This window comes from Talaromyces rugulosus, chromosome II, assembly GCF_013368755.1.
Source record: "Talaromyces rugulosus chromosome II, complete sequence".
In the NCBI taxonomy this organism is placed as follows: Eukaryota; Fungi; Ascomycota; class Eurotiomycetes; order Eurotiales; family Trichocomaceae; genus Talaromyces; species Talaromyces rugulosus.
In genome coordinates, this window is record NC_049562.1 from 1816522 (window position 1) to 1841110 (window position 24589).

The 24589-nt window shown below is 49.1% G+C and overlaps 8 protein-coding genes across 8 annotated transcripts; 7 read left to right on the forward strand and 1 right to left on the reverse strand.

Moving 5' to 3' along the window:
• Window positions 1-2447: 2447 nt before the first annotated feature.
• On the forward strand, window positions 2448-4031 carry TRUGW13939_03100 (uncharacterized protein; the record flags this gene model as incomplete). The annotated part of the gene is made up of 3 exons (XM_035486286.1): window positions 2448-2742; window positions 2817-3354; window positions 3419-4031. 3 exons carry the CDS (start codon window positions 2448-2450, stop codon window positions 4029-4031), a joined length of 1446 nt encoding a protein of 481 aa, XP_035342179.1.
• A 1119-nt stretch (window positions 4032-5150) lies between these two features.
• On the forward strand, window positions 5151-6850 carry TRUGW13939_03101 (uncharacterized protein; the record flags this gene model as incomplete). Its single annotated transcript, XM_035486287.1, has 4 exons — window positions 5151-5223; window positions 5274-5396; window positions 5454-6761; window positions 6819-6850. The coding sequence occupies 4 exons, from the start codon at window positions 5151-5153 to the stop codon at window positions 6848-6850; spliced, it is 1536 nt and encodes a 511-aa protein (XP_035342180.1).
• Window positions 6851-9459: 2609 nt separating this feature from the next.
• Window positions 9460-12433, forward strand: TRUGW13939_03102 (uncharacterized protein; the record flags this gene model as incomplete). Its single annotated transcript, XM_035486288.1, has 4 exons — window positions 9460-9770; window positions 9974-10865; window positions 10921-12330; window positions 12383-12433. 4 exons carry the CDS (start codon window positions 9460-9462, stop codon window positions 12431-12433), a joined length of 2664 nt encoding a protein of 887 aa, XP_035342181.1.
• A 1721-nt stretch (window positions 12434-14154) lies between these two features.
• Window positions 14155-16065, forward strand: TRUGW13939_03103 (uncharacterized protein; the record flags this gene model as incomplete). The annotated part of the gene is made up of 6 exons (XM_035486289.1): window positions 14155-14192; window positions 14248-14393; window positions 14457-15030; window positions 15082-15343; window positions 15491-15783; window positions 15852-16065. The coding sequence occupies 6 exons, from the start codon at window positions 14155-14157 to the stop codon at window positions 16063-16065; spliced, it is 1527 nt and encodes a 508-aa protein (XP_035342182.1).
• Window positions 16066-16511: 446 nt separating this feature from the next.
• Window positions 16512-17067, forward strand: TRUGW13939_03104 (uncharacterized protein; the record flags this gene model as incomplete). The annotated part of the gene is made up of 2 exons (XM_035486290.1): window positions 16512-16527; window positions 16592-17067. The coding sequence occupies 2 exons, from the start codon at window positions 16512-16514 to the stop codon at window positions 17065-17067; spliced, it is 492 nt and encodes a 163-aa protein (XP_035342183.1).
• A 407-nt stretch (window positions 17068-17474) lies between these two features.
• On the reverse strand, window positions 17475-18383 carry TRUGW13939_03105 (uncharacterized protein; the record flags this gene model as incomplete). The annotated part of the gene is made up of 1 exon (XM_035486291.1): window positions 17475-18383. One exon carries the CDS (start codon window positions 18381-18383, stop codon window positions 17475-17477), a length of 909 nt encoding a protein of 302 aa, XP_035342184.1.
• Window positions 18384-18963: 580 nt separating this feature from the next.
• TRUGW13939_03106 (uncharacterized protein) lies at window positions 18964-20357 on the forward strand (the record flags this gene model as incomplete). The annotated part of the gene is made up of 5 exons (XM_035486292.1): window positions 18964-19046; window positions 19104-19161; window positions 19220-19247; window positions 19307-19932; window positions 19983-20357. 5 exons carry the CDS (start codon window positions 18964-18966, stop codon window positions 20355-20357), a joined length of 1170 nt encoding a protein of 389 aa, XP_035342185.1.
• Window positions 20358-20904: 547 nt separating this feature from the next.
• TRUGW13939_03107 (uncharacterized protein) lies at window positions 20905-23725 on the forward strand (the record flags this gene model as incomplete). Its single annotated transcript, XM_035486293.1, has 3 exons — window positions 20905-21051; window positions 21109-21771; window positions 21830-23725. The coding sequence occupies 3 exons, from the start codon at window positions 20905-20907 to the stop codon at window positions 23723-23725; spliced, it is 2706 nt and encodes a 901-aa protein (XP_035342186.1).
• Window positions 23726-24589: the final 864 nt, after the last annotated feature.

A 24589-nucleotide genomic window follows, 5' to 3' on the forward strand; every position in this document is an offset into this window, starting at 1 on the left:
CAACTTGTCATAAAAAGAAGACGAGGTGTTGCGGTGAACAAAGGGTTCTTGCTATGGGACCAGTAGATGATGGCTTTATCCATTATTAGATAATGCTTTGAAGTAATGGTGGAAATGATCACGGCACCCAAGGGATGGGTATGTGGCCATCATAGCTAGCAGAGCGAATGTTATGATTGCTATGTTCAGGAATAACTATAAATAAATTGTTGATGTTTTTAATTGTAATCTATATAGGATTACAGCCTTACAGGTGGCCTCCCGGCAGGGGTAACGTAACTAGGTGGCCCGTAAGGGCTGTAAGATACGTTACCTGCCCCACCCGCTTCTTGCCCCAGAGAATATCTTCAGAATTGTCTAAATGCTCTTACTCTCTACCGCCCAAGACTATCTTATCTCTATAATCCTTCTCACTTACTCAAAGATGCCCCTCCATAAAATTTCGGCCCGATCTCGCCTACCACTGATCGAGCATATAAGAAGGACATCGAAAAGACCAACAGTGAGTGCGTGAAGCACTACCGTTGCTCTCTTCGAGGCTTCAAAATGATTGAAGATTGGATTCAAGAGTCACCTTGCAAGTAAGTCTTATGTTTTGCTCCTTTTGCTCCTTTATCTCCTTTCTCTCCAATATATGTTGGTTCCTGTCCTAATTATTTACTATAGAGGACTATGCTTCAACGCCGACAATACGCACGCAGCGTGTTCCCTCTGGCTTTCCAACTAGGTAGCCAAATTTCCATATTAATCCAAATATGGAATTTAGCAAGAAAACTCCAGACATTTCAATTTACCCCCATGGTCGACCTCTACCGACCGTCTCTCTAGAAGTGGGCTACTCTGAGTCGTATGAAGATCTCGTTTCAGACGCCGATCTTCTTTTAGAAGACTTTTAGGATAGTATCGGTCTGATGATCCTTGTCAAGCACAAGTCTAGAATGGTGAGTTTTCTCTTTATCATACTTTGCAGGTTTTGTGAATGCTGATGTTGGGTTAAGACTCTATACCCCCTAACAAGAAACCATGAACAGTAAAAGATATCCTTGTCATGGCAAACGCTTCTTCGCGAATACAGGGAAGACCGTATATTTGTCCTGTCGACCCCGTCACCACCACCGCTGATGCTTAACGATCAACAGCGGATCATCAATGTTACTCTGAGGACAAGACCCTTCTCCCTGGTGCCCTATTCCAGTGAAGAATGGAAACGCCTGGCAATAGCAGCAAAGTTACAAGATATGTGGATAGGAAATTGGGACAAAATGGCTTCGGGTTTGAAAATTTCCCGTGAACAATTCTTGCTACTCCGGGTAGTGACGAAGGAACTCACCAAGGAAGAGTTGGACGCCGAGGAGAGACTTGTGAATGGGGGGAGGGGGGGGGTACCCTCACAGGCAGAAATGACACAGCTACAGGTGACAATCTCAGTGAGATGGAAAAATTGAAACGTCAGGTCGAATGGTCGCAACTATTCTGCGGAGACTACTTTTCAACAGCAAGAAGGGAGATACTTGAGCACAGACTGGTCCGAGAGATTATCGACGTACATAAAAAATGATCCGCGGTCTATACACCAGCTTCATTAACAAGTCCGGGTCAGATACAATCATTGAAATACGCGTACGAGAAATTCGTAGATAATAAAGATCTGCCCGAGGTGTTCGAGGCGCAGACGATGATTTTCCATATCACTAGCCAATAGCTACTGCTAGACGAATGGACCAAGACAACTTGCAACCAATCCGTCAAGAAGCAGAATACTACTACTACTACTACTACTACTACTACTACTACCACACCACGCCTTGCGCTCTCTGGGTGAGAAACATAAAGGCAGTGGGTTTAAATTCTGCGGTTCTCAAACGGTTTTGCCCCAGAGGGTACTACCGTACTAGGGAGGATTTACATGTATTTTAAATACACTATTCTAAGGGATTATTAGAGTTTTCCGAAAGGGTTTCCTAGTAGTAGAATAATCATTTGGAAAGACTCTCACGCTTTTAAGGACTTGAAAGAGGAGATTAGGGTCGTAAAAAACAGATGTTTCTACTGTTATATAAATAGAGATATGGGTATCAAGGGAGGACCTAGCAAGCTTAAAGACTAATTCGCTGAGAGCTCTGTGTATGTGGGCACGGGTGCAAGGCTCCCTTTTTCTTATCCAAGATTATTTGAACAAATGTAGCCCTGAGAAGGCCACCCATGTATAATAAATTGGGCCTCTGGTGGGGTGTCTGTCATAGACTAAAGACTGCATATACTAATACAGACATGGCACGCGTGGCACTAATACGGGAATCGCGGCTAACCCGGCTTGGCCTAGCAACGCCCGCACGCTAGGGTGAGCTCCAACCACGACATCATTGAAACCAACCACCACAGCTGCTTCTCAGTCTATCAGCTCCCAGGCTTCTTTCTGTTTCTGCCCCCCTTGGTCGACCGACGCCATGTCGCTCGAGCCGCCCACCTACCTCAGCTCTCTCCAGAACAATATCCGCGCCCGGCCCATCCCCTGGGAAGGCGCCGTGCGGGCTGGGAACATTACCGACGACCATTTGCGCAAAATCAAAGCCGTTGACAAGGTCCGGAGGGAACAGCGCCAGCAGACCGTCGAGGCCGATGTGAAGGGGTACACGGCGCTTCTCGCCGGCAGCCCTGATGCTAAAAGCGTGTTGGAGCTAGCGTTCAAGCGCACGGATATTGTACAATACATTCTGGTCCTGTCCGCCGACCTCATCGCGGGTGAGAACTACTGTTTTTGCAACATTTGTGCAATTTCCTTGCCTCGGGCAATTGCTGACCTCCCTTTCCTTTAGATGTCCCGGCACTCGCCTCGGCTCTTATTGAGCACCCCCAGCCTTACAAGCCATTCTTACCCCTCCTGCGCCATTCCAACAACCCGGAGGATCCTATACCTCTCCTCACATCCTCGTTCTTGACGAGCTTAGTCTCCACAGCACTCGCCTCCTCGTCCCACGCGTCTACCCGAGAGGAAGAAGCCCTACCACAACTGTATTCGTATCTATCAGTCTTGACGAAGAATCAAGATAGCGGGCTCCAGGACATCGGGGTGCAAGGGTTCTCAGCCCTGCTTTGTAACAAGAGGGCGAGAGAGCTCTTTTGGAAACAACGTCAAGAAACAGTGGATACGCTCATGGAAATCCTCCGGACAGCTGCGGCAGGTAAAGACACGCAGTCATCAACTACGCTGGCCGGGTCAACGGCCACAAATAGCGCTCGCACCGCCGACATAAGTGTTGGCGGTGGTGTTGGCCTGCAGCTTTTGTACCATGTGCTGTTGGTTATTTGGCAACTAAGCTTTGAGGGCAGCCTTGTCGGCGATGAATTGCATTCGTATGTACACCCCGGTCTCTAATAATAAATCCCCTTGCCATTTACCTTTGGCTAACAACGACAGGGAACATGACATTATCGAATTATACAACCAGCTTTTGCGACTCTCTCCCAAGGAGAAGACCACTCGGCTTCTTCTCGCCACACTGAACAACCTCCTCACTGCTAACCGCACCACACTTTTACCAGTCGCAGTGATTGTCCGACTTCCTGCCTTGCTTTCGAATCTAGGCGGGCGCCATCTTACCGATCCCGACCTTCTAGAGGACCTCAACTCGCTGTCGGAAATGCTGGACGAATATACTAAGACGCAAACCACGTTCGACGAGTACGCTGCCGAGGTTCAATCCGGCCATCTGCGTTGGTCCCCTCCACATCGTAACCCGACATTCTGGCGTGAAAATGCTCGTCGGATTCTGGATGAAGAGCGTGGAGCCTTGCCGAAGAAACTGGCTGAGATCCTGTCTAAAAGCTGGGATAACGACAAGCAAGTGCTGGCAATTGCATGCAATGACGTTGGCAGTCTTGTCAAAGAGGTCCCCGAGCGCCGGACCCAATTAGAGAGGCTTGGCTTGAAAGCCAGGGTCATGGAACTAATGGCTGACCGGGACGAGGCAGTGCGATGGGAAAGTCTGCGGGCTGTGGGTGAATGGCTCCGGTACTCGTTTGACCAATGAACACAGCACAGCGTCTTGATAATGTTTTTTTAAGTTGCATATACCATCCTATATGGCTCATTGCCTTGATTTGTTCCACTATTTTTCTTTTCTTCTTTTTGTGAGCTGTAAAAGTCGGATTACATGCCCCACACGAGTATAATTCAACATGCATTAACATACCGACCGACATTAAACAATTTCCGCTACAAGTACAGAGTACATATGCAGCGCACAGGGTCGATTTATTTTCGTCTGTTCATTTTTGTTGGATAATAATAATGTTCCTGAAAATTGGACGCTTCAACCGGGGATTGATACAAACCTTAAAAAAAATAAAATAGCCGGCCTATTGGCCCAATTGCCGAAACGCCGAGCTTATTACATCGATGATGCGTCTGCGCCACGCAGATTGTGATGTACGTAACCCGGAGATGATCTCAACACGGCCCAGTTATCAAGTTAGACTCGATACTTGATAGTTTGACGGCGAACGGTGGGCACTGGCTACATAGTTGACATGTAGGTGCGTACTGAACAATTAACATCAAGTTACCCCGGTGGCGTGTCGGGAGATGGCAAAGTAAGGAAGAAAAGAGATGGATTAAGCATATGCATGTGTCTCCACTGGATGCCGCCGGAGCCAGAAACTTCTTCTCACGTAATAAGGCAAATGTCTCAAAAAAGGCCTCACGAGAAGAAGAAAAAAACTTTCATTGGTGGCGCTATGTATTTAATTCGTATTCCAGTGACGCCGCGATCAGGGCCCAAGTGGGGCGGCGTGGCAGGCTTCTAGGCATTGGACGTGGGCATTAAACCCGTTCCGGCTAGGCTCATTTCGTCTCTCCTCTATAGTTAAATCATCCTTTGGCATGACGACCCCTCCTCTTCTCGTGTTCTTGTACAGGGTGATAATAATATTTCGTCCGATCACCAGCCGCCTGTGATATATTCCTCAGCATATATTATTATTCTGTTTTTACCTCCAGCACGCTTATCGCCCCGCAACTTTCATCGCGACCCCGGCCTGGCAGCTCGGATACGTCGGCTTGCGTGGAACAATATTTTTTTTCCCCAACTATCTCATCCTCAAGATTGGATCCTTCAACAGCCCCCTAACCCTGGAGAAAAAATATTCAAATGTCGCGATCTTTCACAGGCTGCAAGAGATGCAAAGCTCGAAGGCAAAAATGCGACGAGCAACATCCTGAATGTAAGCAAAGGTTGGCAAAAACTGATTGCTATCCGCACTAATACAAGTAGGCGGCCGATGCAAGGCGGCCGGAGCACAATGTCGATATGCAATGCAACTACAGTGGGGAGGCCGAGCATTCTCGAGATCGAGATTCGGAGCTTGTGTCGGACCTGGGGGGATGCAAAGATTAGGTTCGTAACAGATTGTTTGTCTTGAACATTACATTAACAATTTCCCCTCCCTCGCAGAGTACTCGCCAGGTGAATTCGTTTATACCACCGTGAAAAACGAGCAAATGTCCCCCGTGGAGTCAATGACCCCAGTATCGTCCCCCTCCTCTGCGTCTTCCCCCGATTTGCCTCTCGTTCGACAGATCGACCCATTCTCGTCATTACCGCCTACTCACAAAACACTTTTGCAACATTTTATCCGAGACGCGTCCCATGTTACATCATGCCATCCCGGAATGCAGCAGGAAATCTGCAAGATGATTGTGCCCATGGCTCTGCAGACTCCCTCTCTTCTTTACGCAACAATGGCGCTGTCCGCCATCCACCTAGAGGCACTGAACAATCACTCGGAGATGGTCAAGACGGCGCCAGATATAGCTCGGTTGATGGCTCGAAGCTTGGAGCATTTCCGGGTCGAACTTCAAGACCCAACACGCAAGGGTTCTGATGCGCTGTTGGCGACGGCGCGCACACTCTGTCTGGCTGAAATTCATTCAGGTGCTATTCAACCCAATACATGGAGAGCGCATATAGAAGGGGCCAGGGCTTTGATGACCACCACTCAAACATCGGCCACTCCAAACACCGCCTTCCGCAAGTATCTCGACCGGTGGTATCGATCTATCGTGGCTCTGTCCGCTCTAAACGGTAATGGGCCCCCGATCGGTGAGAAATTTGTCGACTCAGAGTCAAGAGATGACTGGATGGCCAACGATCCGGACTATTTGGACGATTATTGGGGGTTTACCGTTCAGTTGGCAGATATTTTCCGGGAGATTGGGGTTATAGCTTGGCAGCGGCATCGGAATAACAGCGAAGCGCTAGAATTTCAGGGCGGAGATGAAGAATCTGAAGAGCGCGCGGCAACACTGGAAAAGCATGTTCTTGGCCTGATAGACCGATACTCTGATGGTAATCAGCTGGTATTCTATCCAGGAGTGGCGGAGAGACTTTCAGAAGACTCCATCCGAGAATTCATGCTGTGTAACGAAGCCTTCCAACACACAGCACTGATTCATATTCACCGTCGGATTCGCAAGGTCCCCGTCTCGTCGCCTGAAGTGCAGTACTCGGTCAAGCAAATCCTCGCATGCACATCACAGATTGTTCCCAGAAGCGGCCTGAGCCCGTGGGTGATGCTAACGACGCCGCTGTTCACCGCAGGCTGTGAAGCTTTGGGTGAAGACCGTGAAGCTTTCAAGCAGTTATTCCTTTCCTTGCATGACACCACACGCATTCCAAATGTTCTCCAGTCTTTGAACTTTCTCGAGGTCTACTGGGCCGACGATGATAAAAACGACGAGGAGGATTGGAGCCATTATCTCGGTATGTTTGAGGATTCGAACACCTTTTTTTGTGGGCATCGTACTGACAACCAAAAAGATAGGATGAATTTCGACTTTATTCCCTATTGATACGGAATCTCTGTAACAGGGATTAGTTTCGGGTTTTGAATGATACACGACACGTATAGATTTTTATTTGGAGTTCAATTAGGGGAAACCCCTCTTGGCTGGGAGGATATATTAGAAGGAATTTTGTTGGTTTTTGTATGGTATGTACATTTGTTTTGTGTCGGGATCTATACCCCTTTTCCCCGTCAATGTATATTGGTTTGTTCAAAAGTGTGGAGGTATGTTATATATTTATGCAGAAGATATTTCTGTTCTGTTACCAGTTAGCGTCTTTATTTTAAACATGCAAAATCAATGTTGAACACCTCACCATAGCTGACATTAAGCCATGTACATGAATTGATGATTAGTGTTCAATGTTGAAAGCATATATAAATTGATAATACATTAATATATGCACGGGTGCAATATCGACATCAGATGCTAAGAATGTCTTTAATATTAGACATTCAATTTCGCCATAATAGAATCAAGAAATTACCGATTTGACAAATCGATGACCAAGGACCCTTGTTTTAAAATCGACAATGCTTCCCGGGATCCTGCTCGGGCAATATTTACTTAACGCCAAGAGTAATTGTAGTATGAGGATGGGTTTCATGATGTACCCCACAGCGACAAGCATACTAATGTCTTTGCTTACTCCGTAGTCGTACAAGGGCCAAAAGGGCCAAAACAGGCCTGTCTAGGTCCATGCACAAGAATAGTTCCGAAATGAGTAACTCGCATGATTAGTCTATAACCGGGCATACTCCGTCAACTGGTACCGATGCATCAATTCATGGTTTTATTAGGATTGCAAAGTCGGTTCGACCACCGTGATCAAAGTTCACCTATTGGCCATGAGAAGCCAGTTATTTCTATTTTCAAACACTTGAGCATCTCTCGGAAACATTTATTTTTTCGTCTCCTGAACCAACGGTCGTGCGTTGTTTCTCTTTTCTAGATGAAGGAGTCGGTATGTGAACTAGTGTCAATGCGTGGCCGGCCGGCTCGACCTACATTAATATTATTATTTCGCCGTTATGATACTAGTATTATTCCGTACTATTCAATAGTTAATAGACATGCGATACCTTATCACTTATCAGCCGCTTATACTGGACTAGCCGTTTTCGGTTAGACTGGCGTCTTATCTTTGTCCCGGACGACTCGGTTTCATTCCGTACACAGTATAGAGTGCTTCCTCCCGTACACAGACTGCGCATACGTGATTTGCAGGATTTACGAGATGCACTCGAGCATAAGGTCCATATGAATTTATGAAGGCCAGGGGCCGAGATGGGCCGACCCCACCAGGTGACCAGAGGCTTGCGTAGGCCTCAGGCTAGAAGTTAGCAGCCCTTCATGTCTTCCCAATCCGGTTAGTATACTCGCTAGCCTGCTACTCGTTTTGCCGCTTAAGCGCCGCACACGGACTAGCGCCGATAGTCGCTAGGCGCCCATTGGCTGTGCCGGGCCTTAGTGGCTTAGTCAGGCAGGCCCCCGGCCGAAAGGGGGCTAGCGCGGCGCCAGCGCCTGCCCAGTGCGCGGCGGGAAATCACATCCTCGCTGCAACCCCTGAAACCTCGGATCTCCCACTGCCCAGCCAGCCCACTCTCAAACTCTCTCTCTCTCTCTCTCTCTCCCCTGTGGCTGGTCTGGCGCGCTCTGGTGAGTCGACCCAGAGCCCCGCGTTTGTCGCCCCTCGTCCAATCACTCCATACTATTAAATCTCCGGCCTTCAATATTCATGTCTTTGCGCGCCGTTTCAGGGAACTGGGCCGTTCTCGTCTCTGTGCTCGCTTCCTCCCGGCCATCCCGAGCCGACTATTGGCATCCCTCACAGCCGATCCCAGTCGAGTCAGGTCGGTCGTTAATTCACTCGCTCGGCCTGCTCGCTTGCTCTGTGCTCGGGCGCGGGCGAAAAAAAGGGTATACATGGCATCACATACAGTCCGCTGCGTGAGACGTTGTAACTCCCCGCCGGGGCCGGCCGTCCTAGTCATGCATGTTGGCTTAACGGCGCTGTGGTTGCAGTTTGCACTTCCGGAGTAACTGTGCGCACGCCGTGCCACCAGGGGTAAAACGTCCATCTGATCTGTAGTGTCGCAGCCCCGAAATATCCACTGCCACTGGTCAGTTTCGACGCCCGCCCAGCGCCAGAAGAGGGATGGGCGCTGATCGTCTCTTGGGGCCCTGTCCAGCCATTTGCCAACCTCCCCTGGCTACGCAAAACCCTGGGATCTCGCCTCGACTAGGAGGACTAGCTGCCTGCCTGTGCCGCCGGCGCTCCACCGAGCCAAAATGGCCGCTCCCACCCTCCCTCCGAAAAGAGCTTACTCTAACCACGTTGGCGTCCAGTCCCTGCAACCTCTCTAGTCGCAAACCCAGGGCCTCTCCTTTTTCTGTTTCGCCTGTTCAAACCGCTCGCTTCTACTTGGCGCGTGTTCGCCTCGCCCGTGCTCAACGACAATCAATGACATGCCGATCCTAAAACCTGATTAATTAGTTCGCCTGTCTGAACAAGGTTGCAGTGGTGGTCCACCACGGCGCCGTGATCTCTGCCTGTCCTTGTTGATCGATATCCTAAGAATAATTTGTACACTATCTCTTACAAACTAAACAGCATGGCGAGCGCGAGTCCACCGCCAATCGCTGCTGCTTCCGGTGGCTTCTCCTCCTCCTTTCTCCGCCGTCAAAGAAGCAGCTTCAGTTCTCCCCAACCCTTGGCCAATAGCGCACCTCCTGACGCCGTGCGCCCAGCTGCTGTCCGCAGGAAACCACTACCCAGCAATGCTTCTCCTGTGATCACCCCCAAGCACTCTCCGGCTCCCTCTCAAACCTCTTTATCCCAACTCAGTGTCGGTCAACTTGACTCTCCCCGACATCTCGAAACAGTCGACGAGAACCTCCCCTTTCTCCCCAGGGACCTTGATCAGTAAGGGCAACCACACTCCTCTTTCTCCTTTGACCTCCCCTCCTCCTGCTCCCCTCCACCACCCACCTCTGGGTTCTTTGGCTTCTTTATTTCGTCCATGGTGAAACCGGAGGCTGGCGTGACATCAAAGGAGGCCTTTTTTTTTTTCTTTTTCGCCCGGCCCCGTGGTTGGTTTATCATAGCGCTAATGTACTCTGACTTAGATATCCTCGGGGCCAATCTCCATTAATACCATTTCCCATTGACACCTCACGAACCTACCGTGATCTCGAATTAGAAACAGTCCACGAAGCGGAGTATCTGCCGCATGGCACGCCGATTCATTCCCGTCTTGCTAGCGAACCGATCATCCCGGTTTTGAGGTCGCCGCCACCTCTGTACCATAAGAGGTCTGAGACTATGGCATTACAGCCACCCGAGAGCAGGCCTCCTCCTCTACATCTCGATGCCATCCCAACAACTATGCCCCACGGTCCAGCAGACAAACAACCCAAGACCCCTGGCAATAAGATCACTTCGTTCTTTGGATGGAAGACGTCGGCTGCCTCCCCCGGAGCCGAGTCATCCAGCACCGAAATCAGCGATGCTGGTCGGTCCCCATTGCCGTCTCCAATGCCACTGCCTTTCAGCGGCTCCCCATATGGCCTCAACAAGAATGCCGCCCCTTTAAATGACCAAATCATGCACGGCTTTCCAATGCCTCCCGTACGGAATGGGTCACTGTCGTCCGGCAACGGTGCTGACCTCATGAACAAGGTTTCCGAACTGGAAGCCGAGTTGCGTGAGATCAGCTCCGAGCTCGCCGGATCCATCCGACGAGAGATGGAATTGGAGGACTTGGTCGAGAGGTTCCAACTCGAATCCCACACAGACGCCAACAGGAGAACAAGTGATTACTTCTCCGACTCCGGCACCAGCTCGATCCGGACGGGGACAGATGGAGGCAAAATTGAAGACATTGAACGAATCAAACGTGCCGCCGAACAGGAACGGGCTCAACTAAAAGTTGAATTGACCCAGAGATGGCAAGAAGAGAGATCTAAGCGGACTGCGTGCGAATCTCATGTACAGATTTTAGAGAACCAAGTGCAGCAGGTGAGAGATATCGGTACTTCCCTCGTCATGGAAACATTGCTCTAACACGATATAGTTCCGTTCTCAACGTGTCGATGTTTCGAACGCGGCCTCCAAGAACAAGGAGCTTGAGATGGCATTGGATGACACTCGACGGAAACTTCTTGAAGAGAGACAACTAAAAGATAATTTCGAAGATTTGCTCACTGCCATGAGGGTCGAACTCGAGCAGCTCCGAAATGAGCGTGACCACCTCCGCGATGAGGTAGTCCCCTCCATGCAATCTCAGAGGGGTGGTCGAATCCAGGCCATCTACGAAGAGGACGGTTTCAACTCGAAACGGAATTCGATGATTGGTTTATCTAGGTCGAATTCCTTGGCTCGCCTGCCGAATAAGAGATCGAGCTATGCTCAATCAGGCGGCCTTTCAGGCGAATCCCGCGAGTCCTTGGTTGACCGCGTCAAGGATGTCGAGGCTCAGCGTGATGCTCTACACAAGGCTCTAAAGAGCCTCCTTGACCGCCAAGCACACCAAGCCCGCGAAAACGAGAAACGGATCAAGGTCTTCGAGTTCGAATTGCGCAAAGCTGAAGAAGTCAGCTCTCCGCGGAAACTTGGATACCAAAGAGAAGTGCGAAACTTGAGAGAAGAGATCAACCACCTCCGTCGTCGAGCCGATGACGCCTTGGACCAGAAATGGCAGTGTGAAAAGGGCCTAGGTGGCCTCAAAATGGATCTGGACCGTGCCGAACAGGAAACCACTTCATTGCGCATTCTGCTGCAAGAGCACGACATTGCTTTGCCGGAAGAGCTTGCGGCCTCCAAGGACGGACTGTCCCACGTGCAGGCCACTTCATCTTCTCTAGAGGCTGCTTACCAACAATTGCAAGCCGACATGGAGTACGCCGAAGCAAACTCTCCGCAATCTCCAGAAGACGAACAGAGACTTTCTGCATCGGTCAACCGCACGGAAGGTCTTGCTGGCCAGGTCCGACACCAGCTTGATACCAACAACGCTCTGCGTCGACGCCTTGCAGACGCTATCGCTCAGGGAGAGCGAGAACAAAAGATGTCTGCCCATCGCATTAGTGACATGCAGAGCAAGCTGAAGAGCTTGGAAGACCACCTGATGGATGCTCAGCACCAGTCTGAGGATGCGATGGCCAAGCACGAAGATGACATTCGCACCCTCAAGGATAGCCACAATGCTCAGCTGATGCGGGCCAAGATGGGAATCAAGACCCCAGTGTCCTTGTCGCCGAGACCACCGGCCACCCCATTTTCGGGATCGCGGTCTCCTCGCCTTGACGTTACTACCTCTGGAGAGGGCGTCCCACTGAGCCAGGCGATTCAAGCTGAACACCTTGAGCTCAGAGTGAAGGAACTGGAGAAGGCTCTGCGTGATGCCGATTTTGAAATGGAAGAAGTTGTCCAGCGCATGAACAAGGCGCAAATTGGAGTTGCAGAGCTCCAATCAGACAGGCAAGTTTGCTCTTTTCATAGTATACATAAATTTACCAGCGCTAACCGTATTGCAGGGACGAAGCTCTCCGTCAAACTCGCCGCCTCGAAGCCGAGATCACGGCTGAACGCGAAAAAGTGAAAAGCCTCATGGGTTAAATGAATCATCGATTCTGTACACTATATACATCGTTGGTTCTATATACATATACGTGTGATGCATCTTCCAGCATTGATGGCACGGGGGCCGCCATTCAATCGGCGTTTTACTTTTTGGATATACTAATTCTTGTCCACCTTTTTTTTTTTTTGCGATTTTCTACACGATTTTTTGACATTTGCTCGGGTTTATGATATATACTCCCGGGCTTTTTTCTTGAGTTTGAATACCCATTTGCGCGATTTGACTCGGGCTACTTGAAAAGCAGCTGCAATTTATATTTTTCACGCAGCTAATGTCACGGCAATTTGTATATATTGGAGTTTTTTTCCATCTCTTTTTGGGCAGGGAAATTTCTGTGGGAGGTATTTGTCATGTGTGTATGTATATATACGAACATTTAAACATTATTTATGCCTCTTATTTCTGGGGGCGCTATATTGATTAATCTATTAATTCCATTAGGAATTTTTTTTGGATCAAGAACGTCTTCAAAACTTATTTTTGCGAAAAGTCATTGTGAAGCCACGGATCACGCAGTAACTCCTTGGCTGCACTTCTCTCTTCGGGTTTCCACTTGATCATCCGGCTGACAAAGTTGATAAACATCTTTTTCTCTTCTCCACCGAACTTGGAGAGAGTGCTTTCAGAGTTAAATTATGGGTACAAGGTCTTTATTTTTAAATGTCCCTGTGGATATGCATCAGTTTTGGTTGTATAATATTTGACCGAGAGAAAGAGGGGTTCCCTACCATCTGCCGTGTAGAAGCTTGATGTCCTCTTGCCACCGTGAACGAATTCCCTGGGAGCAAGGCCTATAAGTGAAGTGGTATAGGCAAGATGCGTTTCGTCATCATGGTTTTCGACAACGTGTGGATCGACTGATTCGGAAAGCGTTTTTCCTTCTAGAAAATCCCATAGCTTGTTTCATTGGTTTTGAATAATATAGCTTTCTTTAATTAGAACCAACCAATCATGATCATCCGTGCCGGTCAAGTCGAATATAGATGTTTGAATTGTGTTTCAGGCAAGGAGCACTATATAGAGTGGCAGGGCTATCTTTAACTCTATTGCACATTATGGAGTTTCTTAATCAATTAATAGTTAATATATCGCTATTATTTAGAACAAATTCTACTAAGGAATTATCGATAGCAACATAGTAGTCCAGCTTATTTAACCTTTTAAAGATTTTACAGTTATATCCTGAATTTTTTGAAATTTAAAAACTTGATTTATACTATTCAATACACGTATTTAATATGACATTGAATTTTAAAATATGTTTAATACAGTGAAGATATTAAGGTCACTCAAACGGCTTGATTGGGTGTTGGACTCGTCCAATGAAGCAGACAAGGCTGAACAGAAATTTAGGCACCCATACTTATACGTCTCAGGCCTTCATATCCTCCCCTCTTCTTTTACTTTGACTCACAGTTACTTAGCTTCTTGTTTGTCTCGACGGCGTCGTATCTGCATTCATTTGAAATCAACAGAAACCAAGCACGATGGCTGACACCACGTTCATATGTGCCAACTGGGGCCCCGAGCAAACGACTTGCAAAAAGGAAGGTAGATACACATGCAAAAATTGCTCACTCGTCATTGTAAAATTATCCTTTCACAGCTACGTTATTTATAAATGGTCTACCTTAACAAACTATGGTTACAGTACTGCGGTCCAACATGCCAAAAGTCGCACTGGTCTCGCCACAAGATCGACTGTAAGTCGATGCTGGGAAAGGAATCCTGGAAGCCGGCCTGGATTCTCGAAAACAGAAACGCGGATTTTATTGGACCTGGCATCGGAACGATGTTTGGAGCAAAGAAGTACCTTTGGGGTAATATCCCTGCTTTTGATATCCTCAAACTGGGATCAAATGAAGGAGAGAAATATGCTGGGGATCTTCGCCTCTTGTTTGCAGGTACGTTTTTTATGCTTGTCAAGTCTGGTGGATATTTAGGGCTGAAACGTCTTTTATCAATAGCCTCGGGAGACATTCGCCATGTTATCAAGACGGTCGCCCTCGTTCCGAGCAGCTACGACCACTCTCTCGAAGTTACAATAAATGACAAAGATTTTGACATTGTGGCTCGCAATATCATTTTGCTTCTTGTTGCACTAGTAGTTGAGAAACCAGACGAGGCTGTCGATTGCATAATTCACCTCTGGTACTCAGCTCTCGTGCGCCAAGCAGATATTGACATTCTTCAAGATCGTATTCGACCCCTGATCGAAGATATCTGTGAAAAAGTCAAAAACAAGTCACCTGATCACCTCCTCGCAAAGACATGGAAATTTGGGCGTCGCTCGCTAAGACTTGTTCTTGAGCAATCCTCGTGGAATCGCCTTTTGAATCTTTTCAAGAAACCAGCCATAACAGCCGAGCAGGCGAATAGAATTCGCCTAGAAAACACCCTAGCTCCTTCGAGGAGGGACTATCGCGATCGATACATGAACTGCATTTCACCTATTCAACGGGTTTCTTTTAACAAGTTTCGCCAAGATGGCCTATTGCTTCCCTTTGGATTCTCACGTCAAGATTTCAGGGAGCCAAACCCGTGAGTCTAGCGGAACACAACAATTTTAAAAGTGGCACTGACAGAGAGTAGGACATTTTTCCAGGTGGGTGATACCTGGCCGATGAAGGACGACGCAGATCCCCTTCACGGATGGTCTTTAGAAGAGGTTTCAAATACATCAAGCGGAGCTGCAACTGCAGACACCTACGGCAAGCTATTTTATTACCTTCGCGGATTACTTTACGCCTTTTTGGATCGGATCTCTGGTTTAAACGTCTCGTTCAAACTTTTTCAGCTCGACGTTTCTTCCCTTCCTGATCATCTCGACAAGGAGTCTTTCAGCCGAATCGATGTAAGTGACTACTAACGTTTTATTGACGCACACTCCTCGGGAATTTACACCGTTTGCCTTCTTCTAAAAAAGCAGGAACCCCATCCCTTCTACAAGTCTCCATTTCAACGTTGAACTCAGGTAGCGACCACTAATAGCCATAAGCAGGTGTCAAACATTTCGGATCGGGCCTGGTTGGGGATTCGCCATACACTATATTTTATGCTTCCCTTGCTCCAGACTCCTTTACAGAACCCACATGCCACCTTAATAACCCTCTTTATGAACGCTGTTGAAGAGACCTTGACCGACAAAGATAGAATGCAGGGCTTGACCCCACACAGCCGAGAAACGAAAGATCTATTCCAGTATCTCGGAGCAAGTCCTGAAAACAAACCCGACGTTATCAAACTTATAGTTGGTCGAGATCTTGTCACGAAGTATGACCACATTTTTGACAGGTAAGTATAGTCTGATGAAGAAGTTTTTTTTCCTAGTCGTTAGTGCTAATAAAATAAATATTAAATAGATACGTGAAGGACTTGCAGTTCTATCATGTCGGTGAAGTTTTGGGCGCAATGATGAAAGAAAAGCACACTATCATTGAGAAATGGCCCTATAGGTTAAAACTCCGGCCTGGTCAGCCAGGAGCCCAAGACGAGTTTGACCGCTGCATGATGATAGGTGTTTCAGGCAAGGAGCGCTACATAGAGTGGAAGAAAATCCACCAGGGCTATCTGTAATTTTATTACATTTTATAGGGTTTCTTAAATCATAACTAATATTGATATCACATGATAAGACGGAAAGTGAAGTCGCGATAAGATAATATCAGACGTTGTCCCGGCTTGGCGGCGACAGATAAATCATAACATGCCGTTGACTCGCTCAACTCCGCCGTCTACTTCTCTACTGCTCACGATTTTGCGGGATATACAGTTTCATTATCCCTGAATAATAACCCAAAAGGATATTTTGTCTTGTCCGCTCATCATTTGTTTCAGGCTGTTTTTGCGCTAGCTGGTGTTTGTCCGCTGCGCCACCAACTTGATCACCAATTTTTTGGCTCTTCAATACCGATAAGAATCTAGTTTTGGACTTCAGCAGAAAGCCATTCCTTTTGTACCAGAAGCATTTAGCCCAATACTTTTGTCTTGAAACCCATTATTTAGACGTCACAACCAGCAAAATGGCGTACTTGCAAGGTAGGCACGAGCTGTTCTATCCTCCAGGAAGTTTTCCAAAGAGCTAACAAATAACAAATCACAGAGACCATCCTCCCCTACGTTCGCGACTACTCCAGCACCATCGTGCGCAAGACCTTTACTTCGGCCCTCCCACACACGACAATCGACAAGCTATCCGACATGCGCTCCGACTTTGTCGAGCCGTACATAATCCGACCGCTAGCGAGCCTAATCGCCTTCTCCACGACAGATATGATGTCCTTTTTCATCATGGTCATCACACTGTACCTGTCGCTGCGCATACTCGATTATGCGCGGCGGGTTGTGGTATTTTGGGTCATGCTGGTGTTTCGGCTGGCCTTTTGGGCGAGCGTCATCGGACTCGGGTTTTACGTGTACAATGTCGGTGCGACTAGGGCTGTGGCTGAGGCTGGCTGGTTCTTTGGACTTGTGCAAGGGTTTATCGAAGATTTTATGGATAGGGCCGAGAGCACCAGGCGAATGGGCAATGCGGCTGCTGGTGGTTCGACCGGGTACGGTGAACAAGCGGCGTGGTAGGAGGAAGAGAAGAAGAAAAAAAGGGGGCGTTTACATTGAAGAGTTGATTGACTACGCGTAACGATTCATATGTTATCGGGATTTTATTTAAGCATGATCTATCTCATTAGATGATAGCGTTATTCACTGCATGCAGCAAGTTTCTTGATAGCGAATGCCATTTGGTTGTTTCACTTTCTCAAGATGTGGTATAAACGTAGTATAACACTGTATATATCGATTCCCAAGATCATTGCTTGGGGTCGACGCGATTTTTTGGCAGAGCGGGGGGCTCTTAAATGGATCTGACCGCATTCTGTGTTGCGGCTATCAGCCTCTATTCCGAGGTCTTTTGACTCTGTAAATCCCTGCCAAGTTCAACTGTATGCAAGCGCAGTCGTATTTAAAGATCCGCATTTACCACACGTTCAAATATCTTTATCCTCCCAGTCCACGTCTTGAGCGTCATTTGGCTCGCGCGGCTCCTGGGCTTCGTGGAATTGGATTGCGTCGTCAATATGGCTCAGGATTGCACCAACGCTGTCGTCATCCTGTGCGTCGAGCTGGAGAAAAGACACCATGCTGAAGTCGTCAATCAGCTGGCCAACGGCTTTGTTTAGCCGGTTGAACGAGCCGCCGCTCATCAGCGCATCTTTCGATAGCGGGTCCTTTTCGGGATCTTCTTCAAATTCTCGTCTTTGTTCGTCTTCTTCTTCCTGGCTGGGGTCATCGTGGAGCAGCTGTACATCGACATTGGCGAACCTCTTCAGCTGGCGGCGACCGACCATGTCCTTGACCTGGTCCATTTTGCTGAGGATGTTGATGTGCGGCATCTCCAACAGGATCATGGCGGACATGGCACTCAAGGTGCCGGAAAAGAACTTGGCCTTGTCGATGACAAAGGTGCTTTCGAGAAGGTATGTGGCGCACATGGAGATGTTCAGCGGGCCTTGGCGGCTGAGGAAGTTGGTCAGTGTTGGGAGGAGCGGGATATGCGTGTACAGCTCGATCTGGCCGGGCATGTCGAAGATGATCAGGAAGTCGTCGCTGAGAGGCTCCAGGGCCTCGGTGAGAAAATCGAGGTTCTGCATGAGGAACTCGAAGCAGTAGATGAGCCCGCCGTTGGGGCCCAGCTCCAGCTCTTCCATGGCATCCTCGAGGGTGATCAGCTCGCGGATGTCGAGATCGGGCTCATACTGGAAGGTCTCGGCGGCCGGATCCAGGTTGACGTAGAAGCAGCTTCGGCGCGTGTTCTGCAGATGCTGGATGATGGCGTTGCAAAAGGTCGTCTTGCCCGCGCCGGCCGGGCCCATCACCAAAACGCCAAATTTTGACATGGTTGCTCAGCGAGTGGGAGCAGATGTGGGGCGTGGGGTCAGGTCAGATCACCGGTCACCACGACGAGAAAAGGGCCGATTCATGGGAAGTCAAGTTAATCCAGCAGGCCTGGTTGTTGGTGGGAGAGGCGGCGGGGAGGAAAAAAAAAGGTATGAAATTATTGCCCCAAGACGGTTAGTCACGGGACAGAGGCCCGTCGTGACTGCTCTCTCCTGCCCAATAGAGACAGCACTCTTAGAGCCAAGCATACTGGATTGAACCGACAGGCAGACAAGAGAAGCCCTCCATAATAATAATAACAGCAACAATAACAACCATATCAACGGGCGAGACGCAGCGCAGCGCAGCAGCAGTGCGGGGCATCGGCCGGAGACCAGAGTGGATGGCGCCATATCTTCGGACTCCGTGCTCGGAGAGATAAAATCCCAGCCCAGGCATCCCCCACCAGTTTTTTCCCATCTCCATTATTTATTATCTTCCCCCCTTTCCCCATCTCCGTTAATCATAAACATTCAATCGATCAATCAACCATTAAATCTCTCTTCTTCTTCTCCCATATTCTTGCACACCACAGTCACAATGCCCGCCACCAACGGTACTTCGTCGGGGACTTTCCTCTTCACCTCCGAGTCGGTCGGTGAGGGTCACCCTGACAAGATGGCGTGAGTATTGGACTCTGGCTGCGCTTGAAAAGACTCCCAGACTGATCAATTTCACAGTGACCAGATTTCCGATGCCGTTCTCGACGCCTGCTTGGCCGAGGACCCCCTCTCCAAGGTAAGAAGTGCCACCACGTCGCCCCTCGCACTCGTGTTAACCAGCGCTCCCGGTATAGGTTGCCTGCGAAACCGCAACCAAGACTGGTAAGTAACCATGGCAGTTGGTTCTCTGTAATGTCCGCGTTTCTCACATCCCCTCCTAGGTATGGTCATGGTCTTCGGCGAGATCACCACCAAGGCCCGTCTGGACTACCAGAAGATTATCCGTGATGCCGTCAAGGACATTGGATACGACGACTCCGAGAAGGGCTTCGACTACAAGACCTGCAATGTCCTGGTCGCCATTGAGCAGCAGTCCCCAGATATTGCCCAGGGTCTGCACTACGACGAGGCCCTCGAGAAGCTCGGTGCCGGTGACCAGGGTATCATGTTCGGCTATGCCACCGACGAGACCCCTGAGCTCCTCCCTCTCACTCTCCTGCTTTCCCACAAGCTTAACCGCGCCCTGAAGGACGGCCGTCTTGATGGAACCCTCCCCTGGGTCCGTCCCGATACCAAGACCCAGGTTACCATCGAGTATGCCCACGACAACGGTGCCGTCAAGCCCCTGCGTGTCGACACCGTCGTCATCTCTGCCCAGCACAGCCCCGACGTCACCACTGAGACTGTCCGCAAGGAGCTCCTCGAGAAGGTCATCAAGAAGACCATCCCCGCCAACCTCTTGGACGACAAGACCGTCTTCCACCTCCAGCCCTCGGGTCTCTTCATCATCGGTGGTCCCCAGGGTGACGCCGGTCTGACCGGACGTAAGATCATCGTCGACACCTACGTAAGTTCCCTTCCTAGAAGGCGCTGAATACCGTTGCTAATCAAGACTAGGGTGGTTGGGGTGCTCACGGTGGTGGTGCTTTCTCCGGAAAGGACTACTCCAAGGTCGACCGATCGGCCGCCTACGTTGCTCGCTGGATCGCCAAGTCTCTCGTCAACGCCAAGCTGGCTCGCCGTGCTCTTGTCCAGCTGTCGTACGCCATTGGTGTCGCTGAGCCCCTCTCCATCTTCGTCGAGACCTACGGCACCTCCGACAAGACCTCGGACGAGCTGGTCCAGATCATCAAGGCCAACTTCGACCTCCGCCCCGGTGTGATTGTGCGCGAGCTCGACCTTGCGAAGCCCATCTACTTCCAGACCGCCAAGAACGGCCACTTCACCAACCAAGACTTCTCGTGGGAGAAGCCCAAGACCCTCACCCTCTAAGCACTGGCTTAATGAATATTTTTTCGTGATGATCTGACGACACGCTTTGTTTTCAACAACTCAAAGCACATTTTTGTAATAGATATAAAAAAAGCTCTTATATTGTTTCCCACTTGATTATCGAATGCGGGTCGGCGGCGAAAATTCAACATGTGATACCACTTCATCATTGGCATATGGAAGAACGGCGTTTTTTTTTGAGGAGCAGAAGTCTCAACATTTTTGCTTCGACTTCTGATTTAGAAGATTTACTAGCTAATACACATTGTGTACGTGATTTTTTTATTGATATTTTGTAAATGTACAAACTTTTAGAATGTACGCAATAGTGAAGTAGTAAATAAGCGGGGAAGTCAGCCGGGCCGAAGTGTGACGCGCCGTAGTGCATACTGACTGCAACGCGCGACGCATTTGACCCGGGAAACGACACTGACTGACGCATACACACACACACACACACACACCACGCCGACAAGCCCATTACAAGTGAATGCTTTTATTTCCCACGCCGCGCAAGCTCACAATGCCCCATCTGATGTCGCGTTAAATGGCTTCACGGGGGTTTTCAGGCGTTCTCGAATCGACGAGTCTGACCTCACTGAATGCAATCCATGGCATCCCCGCGCAGCCCAGAAAACGCAAAATCTCCCAGGTTGACGTTGATGAGCCGGCGGATACAATAATATCCATCAAGGTTTGTTATTCCGCTGTCAGCTGTTTTGCTTTCTTTCTCAACTAAGAGGGCAAAAAGGGCCATGCGTCGTCGCTATCGGACAACGAGTTCAACCTAGCACCAATCGAGCTCCTCCCACGCTCCGAATTGCCCTTTACATGGCTCGACTCAACGACGGCGGTACAGTCGGGGAATATATTTATTAGCAACAATGAGCTTCTGGAGCACTTCTTTTCTGGTGCTGGTAGCGAAGAACCGCTCGTGTTGGCGGTCCGGCTTGCTTCGAGCGGCGCGCTTTACGTGGTCGAACAGATCAAGAAGCGCATATATGCGCTGACAAAGCTACAGTCTCATATAGATGAGGGCGAAGTTCGAGTTACCGCGAAGAGATCTCGGTTTTGGAACTCGGTTGCACGTCCGGCGAAAGGAGCTGCAGACTGGAGGGAGGCGGCAAAGGTGCAAGATCCTGGCGACGACAACCACGGTGCATTCTTGAAGAAGACGAAGCTGGATGTCGTTGTCTCGTTTGCAAATACCACTAGTCATGCGAATGTGCAGAGCCAGGAACCTGCACAGCCGGCGGATGATCATTTGTTTGTTTCCGAGTTACAAGCATATGTTCACGCGCCACCAGAAGACAATGTTCCCCTGCAATTTCCCGAGGGTGAAGTAGCGCCTTCTGCTGAAGCTATCCTAGACAACTTGAGGTTGCAGTATCTAGAGGCGCTTTATATCTCCAAGGTTTGTCATCAAGATTTAAGCATCGCAGGGATTTTTTTTATCTAACTACGTTGTGTAGACCTCGGTTGCATACTTTGCCAAAGGGCCCTTGACCAGAAGCCGCAATACATTTCAAAATTCAACTCCGGAAGGCAGTGGCTCTTCCGATCTTTTGGCCTTTTACAAAGAGTCTATTCTTCCCGTAAAAAAGATGGATACAAAGTACCGAGAGGGCCTGCCTACGATTCTTCAAAATATAGTCCTCGTGCTCTCGGAGGACGAACGCCCGAAGAAACGCAAGAATAGAAAGAAGAAACTGGGCAAAAACGGGCTGTACCCGGGAGAGGACGAGTTTATCAAAAAGTGCTGGAGATCTCGGCAGCTGGCAGAACGAGGAGGACAGCAAGCAGAGCTGACCAAGGAGGAAGAAATCAAACGACATGTGTCTGAATTGCGGCTCCGGGAGACGCAGCTTCAGATCCTGCTTATTCTGGAAGCTATTTTCCTGAAGAATACAACAAGCCAGGATGCCAACGCAACGGATGAAAACACCTCCGGGGCGAAACGGACCAAAAAGGGAGAAGACTTGAATGTGCTTCTTGAGCTCCTGCTGGATCGACTGTGTATCTGGCACGCTGTAAGCGCAGCAGAGAGTGTAATGGCCGAATCCATCGGAGACACGGCCGACAATCATCTGTCCGGGAAAAAAATTGAAAGCGACGCTCTACGGGATTTCTGCAACGAGGTCATTATTCCATTCTATGCTTCGCGTCTACCGGAGCAATGCAAGGCTATCAAGAAAAAGCTAGGCGGCGCCACTGAGCGATCTCCCTCACGCCCGACTCCAGAGTCCAAAAACTCTTCCTCCAAAACACGACAGACCGAAGCAACCGATAAACGAACACAGGCACTAAAGCCACCACGCCGGACGCTACAGAGAGTACTGACCGACGAACAAGCCGCCGCGTCTCAGCGAACGCGGCACCCATCGCTAATGCGGTCCAGCACGACTCCTGCACTGCAAGAAACCAAAGCCGAGTCACTGGAGCCGTCGCTACCGTCACTGGGTAACAGCGTCCGCGGCGGTATCCAGGCAGCTCGACGGGTCGACAAACGAGAAATCGACCTCAACGCCGTCGCCAAACAACACGAAACCAAAATCAAGAAAATGGGCATGCTGATGGAGCAAAAGAAGGAGCTGGATGCCGCCATCAGCGCATTGCGGAAACCCAACCGCGAACTCGTCGCAAACGAACTTGCCGACCAAGCCGAGAAGCGAACGACGACGACAAGCGCACGAAAACCAAAGAACCCTGTTCGCAACCCGTACGGACAAGGCGTGCAGGTCATGGCCACGCCGAAAGCGTCGAGGAAAAGGGACGTCAACAACAACGCGACAGCCCTTCTTGCGCCTCCGCGAGGACTATCGCGCCGCTCTAGCGGGAAAGACCTGGGGACATCTCCGGCACTAGGTAGCGACATCTCTTTGGTTCCTCAGTCAAGTGCCGTGCGCTCTACAGTATCGAGGTCTGTGGATAATAGACGCGAGGTCAACGCGATAGACGAGACTCCATCTCGAGGAACTTCCAAACTATCAGACCCGCTGGGTAGCATGGGCGATATGACACCAAACACTACACAATACTCGAGGACGCTTTTCAAAGTCCCTACTCTCCCGCCAGCACCTACAACTACGCCAGCAGTAGCAACACAGTCAATCGATGACCAAGACCACGAAATATCAACCCCCGTGCCCATGCGCAAGTCTACGAACATGATTTACAGCAACGACGCGATCCACGAAACCCCGCCCAGATCTGGCAGATTACCGGCTCCCATGATGATACCCTCTTCTCTAGCTCTTGTTGATACCCCGGTCAAGCGAGCAGTGGCTCGCCGAGAGATTGTCCAAAGTACACCTGAGAAATCTATTTATGAACAGTTGGGCTGGGATGATGATGACCTAGCTTTGTGATGATTGACGATTTTTTTTTTTTAAAAAAATATATTACATATAAGTGGATGCATAGACTGGCGTTTATTGTTATTGTTTGATGTTGCATGATTAGATATGCATTCAACTATTATTTACCATGATATATCAATTGAATCATTCCTAGATATGAATACCTTGCCTACCTACGTTTCTCTACATGCCAAATAATAACGTTGAATACGAGATATACTTCTTGTATCGCACTAGGCTCTGCCTCTACTCAGCAGATTTTACCCATGAGTCAAGGGTAAGTGATTTATTTACCTCTGGACATGGGAAAAAGCGAAAGACAAAAGATTGATCGTATCGCTCGTGTAACCTACGTCTCGTTTAAACTACTCGTATAAAAGTATCATTTCTCGATCAACCGGCCTGTGTTCCCTGACAAAGCCCAAACTCTAATCAGAACAACAGACGGGCGGCCGCGGCGAGATTTGGTCCTATTTCAAATTGTTCATGCACAATGCCGCATGACTTGCACCCCCCAAAAGCCCAAAGGTCAATGTCGCACAAAAGCAGCCAAGCCTCAAGGGCTTAAAAAAGAAAAAGAAGGCAAGGCTGTTTTGCAACTTGATTGGTGCGCCACTTTTTTAATATTTCACTCCAAGGTATAAACTATAGTCCATCTCTGGCATGCCAGGAATATCAACATTGCTGTCAAGAGCGTGTCGACGAATCACATGGCGGGTACCGTATTCATAATGATCAGATGAGCAACTAGATATCGTCCGGCCAGTTGAGTTAGCGGTGCTCGGTTCTTTGTTCTATTATGCCAGTCTGGACACATTTCGCCCGTGAGATAGGCAATATTCGACACAATGGCTTCCGCATTTTAACGGTAGC